Here is a 21,906-nt window from a genome sequence, read left to right on the forward strand (position 1 = left end):
GTAAGTCTGCTTCAGTTCCTGTTGTAATTTGTGAGCCTTTCTGATTCTGTATTGAGGAGTATTCCTGTTTGTTTAAAGGGATGGTAGTTATTGAAAACAGCTTGTAAAAGGAGTTAGTATTCTGAAAGGCTGGCAGAGATACCTGCATTCCACATCTGATCACTGTGCACTGCTTGCAGGATCTGCTCAGCTTGTTCATTTGTCGGGCAATCTAAATAAATCCCACTTTATTCCTGATAACATCTGGATATTTTGACTAAAAATTCCCTCCAATATCTTGGTATTAAAAAATACACTTTGTTTCAAGTCTTAGCAGTTTCTTGCACATTTTTTTACCACTTAGAGAACATTTAACACAAATTACACTCAAAATTCAGACTTCAAGAAACCTTAATTTTTAATTAATCTTGTGCTCAGCATTAAAGTGACAAATGAATACATATATATTGATTCCTGTTTCAGTATGCACCAACCATAGAATAAAAGCAATCTGAGACAATAATGTTCTTTCCTGTTGTTTATATTCTGACATAGGAAACAAGGGAATTGTATATGTTTGACTTTACAAAGTTTGTTTTTATGCTCTGAAGTTGTTTGAAGGTTTAACCATTTTCATTTATTCTGGCAGTTTCAAGTCATGCCAAATCTGGTATACAGAGATTTAGTATCTAAAAATCTCAGATCTTACCTGAATGGCTAAATATAATTTAAATGCAAAAAAATAACTGAACTTAGTAGTACTAGAATTTTGCGTAGTACACTAAGCATCATTCAAATAATTAAATTGCTAGTAATTTAAATCAGTTCTTTAATTAAAATAGTTAAATAGCAAAGCATTTTCAGAGAACAAGGTTTATTATAGAATTTTTAGATGATACTATTATTGGGGTTTTCATATGGTTATTACAGCTCAAACATTTTCTGGTTTTATATCTATTTGATAGTATTTTCTTTTATGAACTATTTAATTCCCCCTTCATTAGGAAATAATTTAGCAAGGTTTTAACTGATAGTCGTAGCTATTAATATTTCAATGTATTTACCATGAAATTAAGTTTATTTTTTTCCCTTAAATCCAACAGAATTAAGTTTTTCAAAGGCTTATGACAATGATTTTGTCAAATAATATTTTTATTTCTGGTGAGCAGATTTTTTTTCAGATTTTCAACAGTTGAAAATTCACAGTTACCTTGATAAAACTGCTCACTGATGATTTTCAGCGTATGCTCCTAGATGAACAAAGAGCATATTTCAGCTTTCTGTCGGATGACAAAAACTGAATATCTTAATCTTTTTACCATCTCTGAAACTGCTAGGATATTTGACTGTGAATTTTTAGAACATTTTACTAGATGTATCATATTTTGAATATTTTGGTGAGGAGTTGCCTTTTTGTGTTCTTGCTCATTTTCTACTTTGTCACTGGAAGAGATCTTCACAGCTCACAAATATCTTCTCTTGGGATGGATGAAGGTGAATGTTGTCAATGCTTTGGGGGCAAAATGTGTATCTGGAAAGAAAAGACAGCATGTGAGTACAATGTTGGTTAGAAAGCGTAACGTTAGTTAGAGTCTCCCATTCTTTAGCCAGTTCTTTAGGCTGTGTTTTACAGGAAGGTAGCCTTCTGTTTTATAGGCCTGTGAGGAAAGAGTTGTATCTGCCTGCCCGACCATAGGTAGAGTGGAGAAGAGCAGCAGGCAGCTCCTGGGTACTGAGTGTCTCTGTGCCTCTGTCTCGCTGGTGTCACTGCGCATGTTCTCCACAGCACACCCTCACAGTCACTTGGGCTTTACTGTCAGTGGGGCACTGTTCCAACTCTCACTGTTACCAGCATGGTTGCCCTATTTGGGCTGCTGGAATACTGGTATTTGGCTGGGAGGTTGCTAAAAATCAGCTATGTAGGATGCTAACATCAGCAACTGCATATGCTACAGAAATATTTGAAACCAAAGGTTGGAATGGGGTATTTTATTGCTCATAATGGTCTGTTTGTGAACTGCTTTTTAAGTTTATGCTGTTACATCTCAAATCTTTGCCATTAGATAATCTCACAAAGGAACTGTCCATCATGTGCACAAAGATCACGAACACGTAGAGGCAGAGGTAACCCGAAGATAAAATATTGTCAACTGTTCAAATGCTTGAGAAACCACAAAAGAAGTCAAAATACATTTCATGTATACTACTTTTTTAATTATTGACTTTCCAAGATTGCTGATTCTGCAATACACAATGTTTGGTATTCTGAGGAAGGCAGAACTCTACATACCTTTTTTCTTTGAAGAAAATACTTTTCCTTGAGTGTCCTTTGTTTCTCCTTTTAGAACCACCTAATAATTTTTCATTCCTCCCCCCTAAACATTAATGCAGTATTTCAGTGATAACTGAATGTCACTGCCCAGACTGCCAAGAACAAAACACATAATCAGTGTCCACTAAAAGCTTGGCACAAACTGCTTCCACTTGCAGCAAAAAAAAACTTCTAAGGAGCATTAGGTACCTGAAGATACCAACATTATTTTTTGTCAGTATAAGTGCCCCCCTCACTTAATAATTTCCTAGATAAGGAAAGTAGTACATCAGCAGTAATTAGCTTGTGCTTTTAAAATAGCAGGAGATGTTAGAGAAACTCCTTTGATTTTAATGGCAGGAGCACGTGCCAAGGGCCAGGTTAGGAAAACACCTCCAAAATACATTTTTAGGAGGATTCAACCTAGGAGAATAGGAGGATTCAAACTAGGAGAACCTTCCTTTGCCCCCCGGCACACACAGATTGTCTTACAAAATGTCTCCTTAAATTGTCTAATTTTTTTTTTTGTGTCAATATTAAGGAGATGCAGCTCTGCCAGTAAGAGTTGTTCCACAGGATGTCTGCACCATTGTGGTGGTAAGAAAGGGAATGTACCATGGAAAAACTGCCTTCTAGGACTGAGCCTCAGTTAAAGGTAAGGTGCTTTTCTCATTAGCCTTAATTAAACTGCTCAGTTAAAATTTCTCAAAGGATTAAAGCAGTGAGAATCATTGTAAATTTTTTCATTCTGTCTTCTGGCTGAAATTTCTCTGCATTAGTAGGCAGTTTCAAATGTGTTAGCATTGCTGTATGTAGAGAACAAGGCTGCTCAGACATGGTGATCCAGTTCCAAAGCAATAAACAGGGGAAAGAAGAACACCAAAAATAATCAGAGGACTGTGCAGTGCAGCACATGATCCTTCTAATGAGTATTTTCAAGAATGGTGATGCTGAGTTTCTCTTGGAAGTAAGTGTGGAAAGTCAAATAATTAAGATTTGGCATATTTTTTGTAAGTAGGAATCTGAATATTTCACGATGTTAATGTTGAAATCATTATTCATCTTGCATAGTATCTTGTTTCATTGAAATTTCATATGGTCCTTACGGAGTGAGGTAATTACATTCATTGGTGTGACTGCTGGGGCTCGGATGCTTGTGTTTGAACTAGAATAACCTGGATGCCAAACACCTGTGGAGTTACTGAGTGCTCTCATTACACTTACTTTTGCTGTGTTTCCCCTGCTTTCACTCTTATTTCCTTCACTATAAGTCCTGGTCGATGGGTACCCTTTGTCCATGGTATTAGGGTTTGAAATGTGTCCCAGATATTTCCCCAAAGTGGAGGTAATTCCCATTTGAACTTGATCATTATGATGTCACCGATATCAGTGTCCAGGGTGATGAGAAAGGAGTAGGTTTTATTCCCAGTAATACCTTCAACTCTACAGAAAACAAGATGAGAACAACATTGTCTTAATTATTATTAATTAAAGTGAAAAAAACAGGAGTTTTTTTCCTCTGAAAACCAGAGAAAGAACTATGTTTGCTTCTCCAGGACAAAACATTAATGTCTCAAGAATGTTCTTCCCCCAGGTGCAAAAAAGAGATGGAATATGACAACATGCTAGGAAAGAAGCAGAAGTGGCAGAAGCCTGAACAGCTAATGAAGCAGTAGTGGTTTCTGACAGCAAAAGACAAGGTGTCCCATAACAGCATCTATGTTACAACTTCTGCCTGCTAGAGCAAATGCTGACCCACAATCTTGCCTTTGCTTTCATTAATACAGATAGTGTCCATCATGATAAATATCCAAAATTCTTTATCTTAATTACAGCTGATTTTTTCATTTGTGTTTTAATTGATTATACCTCTCTATCTTAGCTATGGAATGGACCAAAGTAAGTGGACAGAAAAATTTCCAAATTTACTCCTTGTATTCTAACAATTTTTTTCTGCACAAACTGCATCATCGTTGTAAGAACTTGTTACTTTCACAGAGAGTTTGAGTGAAGAGAGGACAATTTCCAGATCATGTTCATGTACTAAACCATTTCACTCACAGCATGGTTATCAATGTGGTATGATATTACAAATTGTCACATGCATCTTTTGTCACATGCACAGTTCCATGTGATACAATACTCACAGTGGGATGTGCAGGTTTGTAGCATCCGCCTTAGTCCCTGTCAGAGACATGGTGAAAGCTGGGTCTATTGGCTTGCCTTGGATTTCATTGATGATGTGGATCTTGAACTGATAATGATACACTGTAGGAAGGAAGAATTTGCAAAAATTGGCAAAATGAATGGTCAAAGAATCAGTAGATTTCTTATGCAAAAGAATTTTGCCTTTCAGACCAGAAAGTTGATGGTTATTCAATTTTATTTTTCCAACTAATTTGTTGAAATTAAAACATTGCCATTTTTTCTGGTTGTTGCTGTGCTGTGTAATCTGTTAGCATTTGGGGCCCTGTTGCTTTATTTAAAGGATGGAGAAAAAAGTAATCAGTGTTGAGTTTCTTTTTGGGATAAAACATTCCTCCATGGGAAATATTTCAGCTTTCCTGAAGTTTAGTTGTCAGAATTTCTGGCAAGCCCTCTATCTTGTGACCAGGCAAATCCTTGTGACTGGGCATGACTAGAGATGTATGATACAGATCAAAGACCTTATGCAGTGTGGTCAGGCTGTTTCTCTGATCAACTGGAAAGTTGCCCTGCAAAACAGGTGACTCACAAACTTTCCTTGACTGCATAATGATATGTTGTGCTTAACACACATCTGTTAACAATGTCATTAATGCTTCAAGGTCTGGGGAGTGTCTAGAACAACACTGTTTAGGAAAGTCTGAACTGAGTATTGTCAGCATGAAAAATGCCTAAGAAGTCATCAGTTTGATATTTTGAAAATTATGAAAAAGAAAACCCCAACAATATAAGATTTCGAGCATGTGCATACAGATACTGTCAGCCACATTTTAATGTCCAGAACTCTTCTATCTGGTCATTCTTCCGGCAACTTTCTAGACAAAACTGATAGATTTAGATATGAAGGAACATTATTGCATGCTAGTTTTTGAGTAGAGCCTCTACCCACTTCAGTCTTCATTACATCTGAGAATGGCTCCCCACACAGCTAATGGAATTATCTTTTATGCACATACTCAGATAGTTTGGGGTTTTTTTTGTGCAGCTCAGAGTGCTCATGATGGAAAGTATTTGCTGGAACAGCTATATCCTTTCATTGTTTTATAGTTGTTGTATGTTAGTGAACAATGTATTTTCTTTTGAAAATGTGTCTCTCAGTAGAAAACAAAATGGCTGATTCTGTGCTGCAAACCTGATGAGGACCAAGGCAGAGAGGGTTGTTTGCAGATCACTTTTATAACTAATCTGTCTTTCTCTGGGTTTTCTCTCTGTAAAAACCTGCTATTTCAGTATATGATCAGACACAGCCTAAGGTTTTGCTGTGATTATGGTACTTACTTTAAGGGAAAATCATATAAAAACTCAGAGTCCCATCACAGCTTTATTATAAATGTTAACTTCCGTGTAACAAACTGGGGGTTTTGTTTGAGCTGGACTGATGTATGCTCCTGAATATAATGTCATTAGCTTGAAAATTAAATGTTAGATGCTTGAAAATTAAATGTGTCTCTGTGAAGACACAGAGGATTGTGAAGTGTAATGTTGAGTTTCTCAAATTTCTTCTGTTTGTGCTTCTCACATGATCTTCAAACTTTTTTTTTAAAAAAAGCATCACAAAGATGACTTTGTAAGCACCTTCCCTCAGTTGCTGCTTTGTGTGGGAACTTTTGTGAAAGGGGATCATTGTCTGGGGTACTTTATCCACATATGTGCCAAGGATGGTTTTTTATGGAAAACCAGTTCTAAGCATGAAAATGCAACATGTTTAATTGCAATCAAAGCGAATAGGACAGAGATATTTTACCCCAAACTGAAACTGGCTCTGTATCCAGAGAGGAACACAACACAGTGATCACATCTCCGTGCCCAGGTGTGGGAGCAGCAGGCAGCGCATCCCCAGAGCCTGTCATTCTCTGATTCTGGTGAGGACCTGACCCTGACTGTGCTGGAGCAAGATAACATCAGGAACCAGACACAGCCTCTGGAGTTTTAAAATCTACTCCAAGTATCTTCCTGAGCCATTTTAAACAGTATTAAGGAGAAATTCAGCAGGTTCAGCTGCTCTGAGTACCATTCAGGGCTCAGCAGATCCCTCTGGAGTCATCACTGAATATTTCACAGCTGTGCTAGTGGAAGACTTCCAAAATTATTTTAAAAGTACCTGCATTTTCGTTTGGTTTGGTTGATTTTGTTGGGTTTTTTTAATCAATGATAATGCAGCTGAGTAACCGGGCACTGTGGGCAGACCAGCTATATAATGCAAGCAGCCTTTTAAAGCCTTTCTCCCCATCCCTTCAGCGTTCGTGCCGGTGTGCGCCAACATGCGAAGCGCTTCCCAGGCCGAGGGGCAGGCGGGGCAGAGCCCTCCAGCCAGCAGGAGGGAGCCTCTGGCCCGGCACAGCCCCGGCCGCCGCTGCGGGGTGCGGGACTCCCGTGCCGGGCTGTGCCGGGGCTGTGCCGGGGCTGTGCCGGGGCTGTGCCGGGGCTGTGCCGGGGCTGTGCCGGGGCTGTGCCGGGACAGGCAGCGCCTCAGCCTGAGCGGAGCCTCCTCCGTGGGTGCGTGCCTCCTGTGCCTCGGCCGCGCCCTGCCCGGCCTCTGCGCTGCTCCCCACACGCCTCGTGGCAGCCGGGGAAGGAGGTGGTGAGGGGGAGAGCCGGGCGCCAGGCGCGTCTGCACCGACAGCCCCTCGGGAGAGGACTGTCCCACATCGTCCTGCTTGTTCTCACTTTAAAATGTACGTGAACCTTTCCAGTGGCGAGGGAACGTCTGCTCATCAGCAGCAGTGGGCCCTGGCGGCTGAGTGCAACGGAGACTGGTAGGAAGAAGGCCCTGCGCCCCCTGGCAGGCCATGGCCCCTCTCTGTGATCATACAGCCAAAAATCCACACTGATTCGATCAAATAACGTAGTAGAGCTAAACCAGAGTGCCAGTCTTAATTTTAGTGCTACAGTTCAGCCTTGCAAAAGTCCATGCTATTCTGTTCTCTGTCCATTGTTTGGAAAGTAGTAATTTATATGTCATTTCATAGTCTAATTGTGGATAAAATTTGGGCAAACGTGGAACAGGATGTTTTATAGGCCTCCCAGAGTAATTATGCAGCTTTTTTTTGGCTTGGCTGTATGCCTGCATATGTTACAACAAACCTGCACAGTCCAGTTGTAGGAAAATCATGCAGATCAGGACCCTGGGCATCTGCGAGCCCTCAGCTCCACAGCTCGCCTGGGGCAAGCAGGCAGTGTGCTTTTTCCTACAGAAATATGAGAGCCAGGGTCTTGATTAAAGGGCATCAAGATAGCCTACTGGGATTCTCAGTTGTCTCAGCAAATTGATTATTCTCGCAGATTTTATAAGCTTTAATGACTGAGTAAATAGGATCACAAAGCTTAGGCTCTCTCAGGCTCAGACTTCCACTTTGTGATCAATCTGAACACTGTAATAAGTATTCCCACAAACCTTTGAAGGGCATGTGCGCTCTTGTTTTCAGAAAGAGTCGTCTGCTTTTGGGCAGCCTTTCCTCCCTGATGTTGTAGCCCAGGGTGTTACACCGGTTCTTCTTACAGCTGAGGCACAGTCCTTTGTTGAAAGTGTTGATATCATTGCACCAGTAAGCTGTGCTTTGCTTGTCCTTGTGCAGCAGAGAGTCGATGAACAAATGAACTGACCTCTCATGGGCGCATTTCACAGTTTGAGTGATGCCTGAAAAAATGCCACAACAAAATTTTACATGCCCTTGTTTCTTTTTACCATTTCAAATGCAGAGTAGTACCACAGCCAACTATAAACATATATATTTGTTTCCCCTCACACAACCCTACCCTTTGCATCATGGTTTTGCCTCAGAAATCATACATCGTAGCAATTTTACTTTTAGGATCATTCAAAAATAGAATGGCTGAACTTCCATAATAATAAACTTAAATAATTTTCTGCTTAAACTTCTCTAGGCTGACTGTATCAGACTGTAAATATGAACCTTGCTTTCAGTGTTCTGGTTGTTTTTGTCAATAGAGAATACAACCTGAGTTGATGTGCAGTCTTTCAGATCATGCCACATTAAAGACAGCAGTCTCATTTGGAATGGCTGAACACTCTTGGATTTGGATGCTTAGCCAGCAATACCATAATTTGTCCCTATTAGACTGACACACTCTTATGTTGAAGTGAGTTTTTCTTGCAGTTACTGCTTGGAAAAAAGGAGCAAAATTTTATTAAATACAATAAAAATATTAAATAGGTCTGCCATTATGAGAAGTATCTTTATTCTTTAAGTGCTGTCAAATTACAAAAATTATTTTGTGCAAATAGGATGTATCACGATGGACTGCTTTATGTCTCTATTGATAAGCTTTGAGCTGATGCTTGGTTTCACATTTGTCAAGATTGATCTTCTAACAAGTAATGCCTGGATTTAGGAATGGTATGAGGATAATTGAGAAATACTTCTGCAATGTCATGTGCTGGGTAAGGGCTCATTGGGGGTTTTCAGCAGGGCTCATTGGGGGTTTTCAGCCAACACTTCTGGTTGTCACTGCACATCAGGACCTTTTTCAGTGTCTTGCATCAGTTTCTCTATAGGTTTATGTTTAGGTACATTGATAATAAGCTTCTATAAATAAAAGCTAGCCTGGAACACTGGCACTCAGGTCCTAGAGAGAGCATCATCTGTGCCGCCGAAGGACGTGGAGTTGGGAAAAGGTGAGCTATGGAGGTGAGTAGTACAGACCTGTGTTTTATTTGATTTGAAATAATTAATGGCACGCTAGACAAATCTGGCTTAATTAGAATACATTTTCTCATCTCTCCTGCTGAAACAAATACCATTAAATTATTCAGAGGTACTTGACAGCAGGATGCTCATGGCCTCATTTTCTGGAGTGCTAGGCAGCTCAATTCCTTGCTGGAATCAGTAAAACCAATATGATCTCAAGACATGTAAAAATCAGATAATTCATCTCTAAACAAGAAAATACCTTGCATATAAGGGTGATAATAATAATCCTTAGATGCTGTTTAAGACCACCATTATCTAGTTTCCCAGACAGACTCAGTACAGCTGCCCCAGTGCCTCCCACTCTGTGCTATTGGTTCTTACCAGCAATCCCCAGTTGTGCAATGTGGTTGTACACGTGCAGGATGTGACAGCCGGGCTGGAAGGTGCCTCCGTTGGGGTAGAAGTCAAAATGAGCCACAGGCTGCTTGATGCCGACACTGAGGCCCATGTGCTGTTTAGTGAAGGTATGAATTGCATCCACAAAGTTTGCATCATCTGGAGATAAACGATCTGTTGGTGACATCCCTTCAAACAAGGGACCGGCAGGGTCAAGGCCTGCAATAAATGCAAACAATCCCATTGTCATATAGTGCAGAAGGACTGTTCTACTGCTGTGAGTCTGTGATAAATGTCTGAAAACAGGCAGCACCTGCTACTTTACAAGGTCTTTCTCTGATGGAAACAATAAGAACACTTGTCCCACAGAGGGTACATGGTTACACCTAAAGCAAACACAGGCACTGTGACAAGCACTAACTGGGACCTGCACAAGGACACAGCCCAGAGACAGACGTGTTTGTCAGAGACAAACTGTGCCTGCTGCCAGTGGCACTTGAGGGACCTTGACATAATTTTGTTCTTTCAAACTCTAGAGGTTGTGTGTTTACAGCTTTGTAAGACACCAGTCCCACAGCAAGATTGACTTTTAGCCCACATGTGGGACCTAAAACTTTATAAAGCTCCAGTTATTGTTTAAAAGCCCTGTATGCCTGCTAGATTTCATTTCTAATAATTCTTCAGCTTAAAAAAACTTCAAGGCAGATTATTACAGTACTCAGAGAGATAATACTCCACTTAGGGAATCTTGCTGATTTTTGTTTTCTGGACTTTTTTGCATGGTGGTCTTCTTGGTTGGGAATTGATTCAGGAAGAGAACTTTGTGCTTAGTTTAAAGCTGCATTCAGCTTCGAGGACAAGCTTCTAAATTTTATATTCTTCAGTTGGTATTGTGGAATAGTTGCATAGATACAACCAGACAAGACTTAGTAACACAGGCAGCAAGTAGGGAAGTCCCACAAAGGCCCACATTTCTTTTTAGCTTCAATAACTTTTATCACTATCCATTTTTGGAACTTATTGTTACAAGTTTGAAAAACTTTTACTGAAGAATGCATATAGCTGTTACAGTAAAGAATGTGCTCTAAGTTTCTTTGCTTATCCATTTTCAAGGTGTTATGTTCTCATAAGGTTTGAGTGAGCAGTGCTGGGGAACTGAAGTCCTTCAGTGCATACACTGGTGTAATATCATGACACATTTTGTAAAATCAGCTTCTTGGCATGCAGGCACTGCCACAAGAACTGATTGTGTAAGAGACTGTGGTATGTGGTAATGAGTCCAGGATCAGAGTGGTGACTTTAAAGTACAGCCATGTGTATTTGCCTCACTCCTAAGTCCGATTAAAGGAAAATGTTTTCTCTGATAAATTAAATGTAGCTGATGTGGGTCGTGTGTAAAATGCACTTCTGTTTTCATTTTGTTTGGGTTTTTTAACTGTCCCTGTGCATTAGATGAGGTACTGTATATAGTGTATCGTTAATATTATAAATGTATTTTCCTTTCACTCATAATTAGCACAGTTACAAAACATTACAGAAGGTTCAGATGTCATTCGTCAATCAAGTGTTAGGGTTAACTTTGTTTACTTTAAGCATCTACTAGGGATACTCCAATGATATGCTTCTTCTAAAATGTAATCCAGAACTCTCATTTTTGCCACAGGAGAACTGTCTTGAATTCACTATATGGGCGCTGTCCCACAATAGAAAGCTCAAGCACAGTCAGACAATTTCCTTAATGTATTTTTTAAATTACTTGCTAACAATGAACAGTATTTGAATGACTTTGGGTCAAGACAGTGTCCAAAGACCCAAGGTTAGGGGCTAACATTTAGTTTAAGGTGTTACTGGGAATGGAGAAGAGATAAATTTAAGCAACCTGCAGCTTGAGGGTTTTCTAGTCCCCATGCTTGTGTATTCTGTATGTCATAATTGGACTGAGGGAGGAAAGATCAAAGATAGAAATGCTAGGAGACCTAATTTTCAAGAATATTTTCATTAAGTTTTCTCAATCTAATTTCTAAACCAATGAGATGAAACTTCTAAACTGTGCTGAATATTGCTATTCAACAGCTAATTGTTGATATGACATTGATATGTCAAATATCTTCATAACTTGATTCAGTTGACTGTTACTTTTCTTAAAGGTTTAAGTCTTTTACCTGTAATTCTTCCAATCTTTTTTGTACCATTGATAAAACTTCCAGCAAATCCTGAAACATGAGCTCCTAGGCTGTATCCAATTAGATGAGCGTTGCTTCTGGAAAACTGAACGGATTCCTGGAAGGTAGTGGCAACTTGATTTAGATGAAGAAATGTGAAAAGTTAACAGTGAAGTATCTATTACATGCTAGGAATACTGTGAATTATAACACAAGAAATTTGTATGTTGATGGTGGTCAAACGAGGTGCATGAATCATTCAGTAAATTTCTATTGGAGTGTTAGTCCTTGCTTCTTTTTCATCAGCAGGAAAATGCCACACATTTGGACACTGCCACTTATCTTCTGTGCACAAGAAAACCATCAACATAGTGGAATTTTTCTTGTTTGTCATCAGTCATTTGATGCGGATGTTCACTGCCTTTTGTCGGCAGCAGTTGGCTTTCCTATGATTATAAAATGGCTGTCTGTTCTTTAACTTCAGGGTAAAATAATCCCCTATAAAAAGTGCCGTCTTTTTTTGCCTGAGATACCAGCACAAGCCAAACTAAAGGGATCAAAATATTGATCAGACATGTTACATGATACAGCAGTGTATTTCTCATACAGAGATGTGTGTCTGATTTGTAACAAACCTATTAAAGCAGAATTGCCCTTCTTTCTACCTAATCAGTGCTCTGTACATCTTAAGCATTTCACCTGAGCTGCCAAGCTCAAAGTTTATCTGCCTTGTAAAGAAAAATGTGGCATATTTTGCTTGCAGAAAAGGCAAACCTCACTTTCAATTTCTTTGTGGATGTTGCCTGTCCCAGTGGAGTGGCTGTGCAGTCTCAACACCAATCTCTTCTGAAGATGAGGTGAAACTTGGCAGACTTCTTGTGAGAGAGACAGCTCTTAGAAATCACAAGATCTGACCAATTTTCTTGTCAGATAATGCTGAAATGGATGCTATTGAGGCTGTTACTGATCATGCCTTATTCTTGGAATAGGAGCACTAATATTTACTTATTGTTTATTCTTTATTAAAATGTTGTGCAGCACTGCAGGTTTTGTTACAGGCATTGAGAGTCTTTGAAATAATTATCTGCCTGTAAGCAGACAGAAGCATAGCAGAAAGATAGGAGTGGAATTGTGGAGTTGGAATGAAGATGGTTTAACTGTTAAACTCTGGAGGGGTGCTTCTCAATATGAGGAGCATTTACTGGTTGGAGACACTCAATGCTGTGAAAATTTATGGTATATTTAAGTTCTGGAACACATCACAGTACAATAATAATTACCTACAATACTGGAGCAAGGAGTAATTTATTCAATCCTTGGTTTGTTTGTTGACACTAGGAAATCACAGCATGTCTTTATTGTTGACAATGTGGTATGTCCTGGGAACTGATCAAAGTCCACCATTTGATTCACTCAATAATTAAACAGCTTCAAAAAATTACTTTAGGCTCCAGCAAGTTAAACTATATTTGACCAAGAGCTGAGGTTTCTTCTAATATCACAATGAAAAATAGTGACTCTGACTTTCCTGCCTCCTCTTTTGCGCCTCTTGTCCCTAACTGGATGTGGTATCTGACAGCTCCTTCTAGCCCTGCCATTTCTGCTTAGGCCTTTAATGGTATTTGCTCCAAACCTTTCAGCCTTGCAGTAAATTTTTCTTCCACCTTAGGCCTCACCATATTTAAAGTAATGCATTCAAAAATTCATTGTCAGGTACAGAAGTATAATTTCATTTCAAATTAAGTAGCTTAATGTTAGAGCAACAGTAAGAGTTGCTTAGAGTTCCTGGTTTGTATGAGTGATTCTCATTCTACTGTTTGCTTTCTGCCTTTTCTTAAATTGTGCTGGGGACCAGTGATCCTCTGCAGACTCGGCTGCAGCCTTTTCAATCCAGCCATGGCCACTGCTCCCCACATAGCAGGAGGTTTGGTAAATAGTCACTGCATTAGTGTGGCTCTGTACTCACTGCTGCTTCCATGTCATCTGCCTTGTCAAGCATGTCTGTCCTCTTGAAAGGTCTCCCTTTACATTCTGGATCTCTAAGCCATTATTTTATCCTAATCTTTGAGAAACTGCAGCAAAAATCAGACACAGTGTCGGGATTGAATTCTGCATTAAAAGCAGAAGTTGAGCAAAGATAACAAACTCATTTTCCTGTACTTATGTCTTGCAAATGATGATGTCTGCCTGTTTTCTACATACGGAACAGTGTCAGCTGCCTACACACATGCTAATGGAAAAGTCAAAGTAGCAGGAAACTATCTCACCTCTAAAGATCTATAAAAATATTTTCATAAGCAAGACCACTTGCTTTGACCTCCTGCATCACGAGTGTTACAAAGTCCTATGAAAGTTTATGGAAGAAAAATGTGCACTTCATTAAAGAAATGTGTTTGATGGAAAAGAAAGCTTTAGCAAGCACAGTATTTCAGAAAGGTTGTGGAAGTATAAGAACAAGTAAAGCATCTTTCCCAGAGAAATGTGTTGGTCTGGCAGTTCTCACCTCCAGCCACTGCAGGAACTGTGCTATCTCGTGTCCTGTGGTGCGTGTGTTCCGTACGGCAATGGGATAGTGCTGGTGAGCCAGTGTGAGCCAGTCTGCAATGATCACGTTCATTGGCTTATGATGAGACTTCAGAGCTGCTGCCATTTTCCAAATCCAGCTTTCCAAAATCCCATCCACCTGTTACAGTTGGAAAAGACCCCAAACAATAAGAAACCATTGTTATGGGAAAGCAGTCTCTGCCAAATATTTGTAGCCTGCTTCAGTGCTGAGTATCTTAAGGTTTTGGTGGACCAAAAAAAAATTAAGAGTAATATAATTAGGGTATAATAGTGTGTGTTTTGTTATAGGAAGTCTTATAGGTGAAAATGGTGTCCCTAAATACTTTAACTCATCTGGAGATAACTGCTTAAAAAGTACTGGTTAAAAGATGGACAGAAATGCCCAGGAAATGTTCGATTTCATTCAAGAACAGCTATTCCTGTAAGGATAAGCTAAAAAAATCAGAGAAGGGAAGCTGGAGGATTTCAGACCAGCAGGCATTTGTTGTCTCTAGCCATTCCATTTTGAGAGCTGCTTGTTTTAAGTCATTCTTTTTTGAATACCTCTTTACAATTTTCTTGCATCAAAGCATGTTTCTGATTTTATGGACAAGAATTATTATTAATCTATCAGATTTAATTGTTATTCTCGTTGTATGTATTTCCTCAATTGATAAAATAGTCTTATCTCTTCTAGTGTATTAGAATTTGGGAGTCTCAGGTCTGGGTTTCTACACACACTCTTCTAAGAGTCCAACGCCTCTGCAAATGAAGTTAATATGAGTGATGAATTTCAATGGCAGCAGCTTCAGGCCCGTGGTTTGAGGAGGGTGTAGGTTTTGAACAACTTTTTTTTTTTTTTTGCAAGGCTTGGCTTTTATTTACTAAGAGAGTTGAATGTATCTCTCTTATTTGTTAAGGGATTTATGTGCATCACAGGGGGTGTTCAAAGTCCTCTGCATATTTGTACATGTGCAAGAAAGATCCACCTTATGTGATTCCATTGGTTCTGTGATAATTTAAGGATCTGTTAAAATTACTTTGTTTCTTATCCTGCCTTTTCTTTTGTTTCTTTTCCAACTGAGAAGCTGATGAATTGTCACTCTTACTATTGGCATGCTTTTGAGAAAGCTTTTTTAATGGTGAATTGGTTTCTTACAGTTTAACTGGAAGCAGTTCAGTGATAATTAATTGATGTTGAAAGCTTTGCTTTAAACTGAAGGAGCTTTTGGGGAAGTTCCTTTTAAAGGTGTATCTGTGAGAAAGATGTGGGGATATTGTAGCCACTTTTCAAGAAGTCTGTAAGTATCTGACAACTAACATATCGGAGAAATGAAAAAGGTATTCTGCTCTCCAGGGCATAGCACATTAATTCAGCTACTTGTTCAAGCTCTGCTGGCTTTAAACCAGGGCTGAATTTAATATTGGCATGGGAGTTCCATGTGAAAAATTGCTTGTAGACCGTTCCTTCAGAATCTGTCAGGAATATCCACTTTGTATTTTTTCTAGCCACAATAAGTACCAGTAAAATCTATCATCTTTGTATCACAACCTTACTTCTGAAGTTGCTTCTGTAGCATAATGAGAAGGAAGGTGTATCAAATCAGATGTAGTAAGAATTCAAAATAAAACGTGAGTTCATACCGACCAGCCATGGACTATCATCACCAGAGGAAGAGAGGCATTGAAATGGCATTTGTCAAGAGTCTCCAGCTGATTAACAAAAATCTGGCAGCTGCCTCCAGCTCTATCTGTATAGAGTCGAAATCTGGTTTCAAAGTTTTGCTGGTCTTTGTTTCTTGTAGTGTGTTCACTCCGTGATCTCAGTGCCTCTGAAATGAAATTTGTGACAATAGTCAAAATAGGAAGGAATTGAAAACCTGGAGAAGTTACTAGTGTGACACAGTTTGTAAAACAGTAAATGGGTAAGCTTGGAACTCTTCCTGTGTATAACTGTTGCTTGTTCCAGTGGGCCTAAACTGTACATTTTGGGTGAAAAAAGTGATCTCTTCCAAAGTCTGAGATGGTCTAGATGTGCCTCTGAGTCCCTCTACGTGAACAATAACAGTTACACAGGAATAGTGATCTGAGTGCTACAGGCCTTTATAAATGCACAAGGATTGTAAGATCACAGTACAGGCGTTACCACTTGACCATGGAGTGCATGCACAGACAGGAACATTCAGAGGCTCTTATCTCTGCAGGGCATTTCTACTAATGTGCATTTGCTAGTAATTGCTGAGCAAGCATCATTACACTAAAATAACCATTTTATTCAGGGTTATTACTGCTTAGAGACCTGGGTGACTGCTTAAAACTATTAGACTGCATCATACTTCTTTTTTTTCCTCTGAAAAGGCAAAATGAAATGTTTTTATTTCAATTGTAATATTTTTGATGGTTTCGTTTTTGGGTAAAATAGCTTGGTGCATTTAGGACAGCATTTTCAGAAATGTCTGTTAAGTAGGAAAGTGGGGGCAGTGTGAACTGTGGTCTTACAACATCATGAAGTTAGAAGGAAAAAACATTAAATATAGAGCAATTGCAGAAAAATAGAGTAAAATAAAGCAGAAGCCTACAAGAAGCACCTTGTGACATGCAAGCCTTTCTAGTGAGACTTCAGTGTATTTATTTAGCTGAAAAAACTCCATATAATAAATATAATTTAAGCTAGGAAAAAATGGGGGTCAGTAGAAGAGAAGATGTGATGAACTAGGTAAGAAGGAGGTTACTGTTTCTGGTATTGAAGAGGAAACATTTAGATTAGAGAGGTTTCACTAATGGAGTTCCTTTAGGACAGTTTTTTTGGCTAATCTTGTTTTAATATTTCCATTAAAGAAGCAGCAGGAAAGGTACAAGACTGACAAAACATGAGAGGCCCTTGCTAATACTGAGAAGACCAAGCCATTAAACATTAAGAGCTAGATGACAACTTGAAAACACAGCAAGAGAAACTGGTAGAGATCTCCTACTGTGAAGTGTAGGGTCATATAATTGATAGGAATTTCTCCATAAATGACACTCATAAATTGGAAGTGACACAAAGATAAAAAAACTTGACTGAAGTAATCAATGACAACACTGACCACGAGTCACTGCTACCATTTGACTGTGAGAAAGGAAAATATAATTCCAAGATGCATTAAGGTAGATGGTTTTGGTAGGAAGAGAGGATGTCAGTTGTAAGTAAAGGCAGTTGCTAACCACATCCAGAATAGTGTGCATAGCTCTTGTTGCCAGGCACATCTGTGAGAAAGATGTGGGGATATTATGGGCACTTTTCAAGAAGTCTGTAAATATTTGGCAGTGAATATATCAGAGAAATGATATTAGTAGTTTCATTTCAATGAAGTTTGTGGTTCAGGTGCTACCAATTCCATCAATTCTATCTGCAACAGCTGATCACCAGCACCACTGAAATGGGAGGAAGCTTTCATTCTAATTAGACCCAACATGAAATGAAATATTACTGGAGGTGAAATCAAATATTTTATTCAATGAGAAGTTAAAATTATTTGTGTAGTAGCAGCACTGAAATTAGTTAAATTTCAGTTCTTATTTTTCTTGCATAAAAGTTCCTTAATAAAACATTAATATTAGAAAGATTGTATTTTGTCCTCTAAGAAAACACATTTCTTTTTTTTTTGTACATTGAAACTCTTATGTCTGTAGATGTTTCTTGAAAATACGTAAAATCATAGAGTATTCATTTCTGTATTGTATTTGGAAGTCTATCCTAGGGTTCTGTGATGCTGTTGTATTGATGAGATTTTGGTAGTTTACAAGGAACTTGTGATTAATTTACAGGGGAGTCTTTATCCTGCAAGTGTGTGTTGTGACATGAAACTCCCAAGTTTAAATATCTGCAGTAGTAGCATCTTGTGATGCACAATGCAAATAACCCCATTGTGGAAGTGTGCTGGGGTTAGGTCAGACTGTGTTTTTGCCACATCAGTTCTGTTACAAACATTATTCAAGGTTTAATTTCAGTGTCATGATAAGAGATGATAAAACAGCATATTTAATTTGTTTAAGTGTGTAGCAGTTCTGGAAGAAAACTGTTAAACTGACCTGTACTGGATGTGCACTGTTTTCTATTTGTTGCTAATTATTGTTCATTCCAATGAACAGGCAATGTTATGTTTCACAGCTGGGAAACATGATTGAAGAAATCTATTCAGCCTTGTACAAGAGTTGGAATTTAAAAAGCTTCAAAGTTACAGAAGGTTTGGTTGATAAAATTTGTAGCTTCAGTGTCTGACATTTTCCTTTCAGGACACTTTTAACTGCCATAGGACTAAGTCTAATCACTTCTCCTTTACAATGTCCACTTTAAAGAATTTTTGTTGGATTTTTTTTTTTCTCATCCAGGGGACTTAGTTTCTGAAGTAATATCAGGAAAGGGTGAATCTAGATAAAGAACTGAAAATTAGAAGGAGCATTAATGATGTTGATATTCTTATTGTCTGGTTTATTCAGCCTTTGGTGAGGAGTCTCTACACAAAAAATAAGCATTGTGTTCTATTTTTAGCACAAAAAGAAAAACAAAAAAAAAGTAGCTTGTGCCTGTTCCATTGTACACATCCTTTCTTTGTTTAGTGCCTTGTTTTCATTTTCTTTTTGCTCTCTCAGTGTTTGTGCAATGCAAAGGCGCTTTGTCACTCTGTACTGTTTGTACATAGTACAGAAAACAAGTCTGATAAAAAGCTGTTTTCTTTAGACACTGCCTGAAAAGTGCTGTGGTGCTTTAATGGCTGAGCGTTGTTTTGCTGGTAAATCTGGGAGAGGAGATTAAAAATACTTCTTGAACTTCTTCTTGGCTGTCAGAAGTTCCTATAGGATCAGATGTGTTATTCAACAAGGAACTGCTTCAATCTCTTAATCTGTGTAATGACTTGGAGAAGGAAATACTGTCTGAAGAGTCTGGCTTCCACAACAGACTCTTGCTGAAAATGTCATGGCAGTGACTCAGTGACATGGCCGCAGGGAACTGGGAAGTTTCATAGGTCACTGCGAAAACAACACCATTCAACTGCTAAAGATTTTTTCATGGTAATTACTGTTAAGTGTGCAGAGATCTCTCTGAGCCTCCAAAGAGTTTTGCTTTGGAAAAATACCAGGTGAGCGGGTTGCTGATTAATTTCCTTTTCCTCAGAAGATCCTACTCTGACATGAATTCTTTCAGCAAAGACAATGCATTGTGGCCACACTGATCTGTGTGCTTCCATAAATTACCTTCCCACAGAGCAGCTGTGGATAATAATGCTGAACAGCAAGTATTAACACTGATAATCTGGATGTGAGAAGGAATGAAAAATTTTCAGTGGACACATTTATCAAAAGCTGTTATTTTTCACAAGTTGTTTGTTTTAAGAGCCAGCCAAAATGTAAGTCAAAAGTAATGCCAAGTAGAGCTCTACATCAAACTTAAGAATTATTAATTATCTGGAAATAGTTGTTAATTTCAAGTTACTAAAAAATAATGCTGAAATCAGAATTGACTGACAGCAGATTTAGGCTAATTTATGTTGAAATCTTTGAAGTTTAAATTTGCTATTTTGTTGCTGTTAAATTTTGGACTTTTTATCTAGTTTGGGCAGGAAAATATTCTTGGGATATGAAATATTATCCTGCTCAGCTCTTAAAAAGTCAAGTCAGCTTTTACCCTGGAAGAGAATGACAAAAGGTAAACAGGAAATCTAGATCTAAGGATTCAAAACTGTATGTGCATTTGCTTATAACATCATCATTTAGAACACTGCTTTTCTCAGTTTTATTTCCATGGAAACACCAGGAGACCACCATTATTACTTATGTACATATCCCCTGGAACCATTTCCCATATGCCGATACTCTCATGACAGGTGTAAACTTTGATTTTAAAAAACAGACTGTCTTGCAATAGGTAAGACAGTTTTTGAGTTGTATTTTAGGGTAGCTGTGCTGGAAGTGGGAATTAATTTTCTTCTTGTGATCTTTCAGTGAAATCACTTTCCTGGTGCCAACTCTCTATGTCAGAAATTCAGCATGACTTCTGGATCACAGCATTCCGTAGTATGAGAAGTTAAATACATATATGCACTAGGAACATGTGCTTGAAACACAAAACCAGAACAATGAGAAGAGAGAAACATCAGCATCTTTAGAATATTAGCACAGGAAGGCATTGCTGAGTAAAACTCACTTGCTGGGCCATGGGACAACTCTTCAGGGCAGACTGCTGGATAACAGATTTATTCCCTGGAAGTAGAGCTCAGCACAGGGTGGTGGGTGTACAATAGTTATATGTACAACCAGCCTTGTCTGCACAAAGCTAGTGAATTGTGGGTTTATTTACTTATCTGTTTGGGTTTTGTTTATGAATTTTTGGTGTGGCTATTCCACCAAACTCTCCTAGTGAATATTTATGCTTGGCAGCCTTCTGGTACTCAGAAAGAGACAAATGAATGTCTCATTTTTTAGAAGGGCAGTGGGGAAAATGAGAGGTCAGTAGGGCCTGGAAGATGATTGAGTGGAAAGGAGGTAGAAAAAAAGGGAAGTGGATACTCAAGCCTTGTTAAGTGGGGGAATCTGCCTGGGTTGAGTATAATTAAATCTCAGGCTACCAAAGTGGCCATTCAGGGAATAGGACTAAGCATCCAAAAATCTCAGTCTGAGTCTAATGACTTTGCATCTAGTCCCTTAAAATTTTTCTACTTCCAAGAAACCTGTGTCTTAGAGGAAATATTGGGAGAATTTTAAAGGATGTCTTCTATTTTGCTTTAATCTCTCTCTCTCCTCCCATTCTTCTTGTCGCCTTTTCTCTTGCCTCTCCAATAAGTTCCTGCCTTTTTCCATTATGTCCTTTGATCTTTTAAATAATTATTTTTTTAAATAATAGAATTGTTTTGTTTTGCTGATTTTGTCTGAAAGCCTTAGTTAAACCAAAATAACTGAGGGGAAATCCTGTTTTTGCAGCAGATAAAAACTTTTTGCTTTGACAATCACTAGGTGTGTTCATCTAAACAAGAGTTTGATGGTTTCACTGATACAGTATTAAAAGGCTTTGATAACTTTAAGTATCCTGAATTTCTCCAAACTGATCTTTTACAGTAGATGCCCGTAGCTGTTTCTTCTAAAACCTCTGTAGTGCACACGGTTTACAAAAGTTATTTCCATGCAATTCTGTCTAGAAATTAGACTTTTTATCAAACACTGAACGAATTTGTTTTCAAAATAAACTCTTTAAGAGGAAGAGAATTTACTGGGGATGTATTTTAAGTGCATTCTGTGTACAGAACTAGTCTTAGAACTTTTATTAATGCTGTCATGCAATTTTTTTTACAATTTTCCTTGTATAGATGAGCCCAGAGTATAACAATTGTCATCACTTGAGCCATAGCTCACAAAGAATTTCTCAAGTACATTTGTTTAGTGCTCTAATACAACTCTGTCTTTTAGTAAAAGGGGCCTCACAATGGTGTCCTACAAAGATTTGTCTCTCTAAGTTTGGGGTGAGCCATTATTAAAATGGGCAAAGCTTTTCCTGAGCTCTGCGGGCCTTTCCAGGAGTCCTGTGAAAACTGTTACAGAAGATACCATTTTGTGGAATGCTTGATACTGTCTGCACGGTACAATGCAAAGTGCTACTGAAAGTATTAACAGCACAGAGAACTTT

The 21,906-nt window shown here is 38.6% G+C and overlaps 1 protein-coding gene across 2 annotated transcripts in view; it reads right to left on the reverse strand.

Annotated features, from left to right (window-relative positions):
- Positions 1-309: 309 nt before the first annotated feature.
- LIPC (lipase C, hepatic type) overlaps positions 310-21,906 on the reverse strand; it is a 64,892-nt gene continuing 43,295 nt past the window's right edge. Inside the window, exons 3-10 of one of the 2 annotated variants that reach the window (XM_038147191.1) lie at positions 15,894-16,081; positions 14,209-14,388; positions 11,706-11,823; positions 9,529-9,762; positions 7,890-8,132; positions 4,438-4,558; positions 3,515-3,733; positions 310-1,510 (exon numbers count right to left, since the gene is read on the reverse strand). In XM_038147191.1, the coding sequence (XP_038003119.1) occupies positions 1,420-1,510; positions 3,515-3,733; positions 4,438-4,558; positions 7,890-8,132; positions 9,529-9,762; positions 11,706-11,823; positions 14,209-14,388; positions 15,894-16,081 (1,394 nt within the window). In that variant the 3' untranslated portion in view covers positions 310-1,419. The remainder of the gene's footprint in view (positions 1,511-3,514; positions 3,734-4,437; positions 4,559-7,889; positions 8,133-9,528; positions 9,763-11,705; positions 11,824-14,208; positions 14,389-15,893; positions 16,082-21,906) is intronic. The other variant, XM_038147192.1, reaches the window with a different exon arrangement.

Source organism: Motacilla alba, chromosome 10, assembly GCF_015832195.1.
Source record: "Motacilla alba alba isolate MOTALB_02 chromosome 10, Motacilla_alba_V1.0_pri, whole genome shotgun sequence".
NCBI classification, from domain to species: Eukaryota; Metazoa; Chordata; class Aves; order Passeriformes; family Motacillidae; genus Motacilla; species Motacilla alba.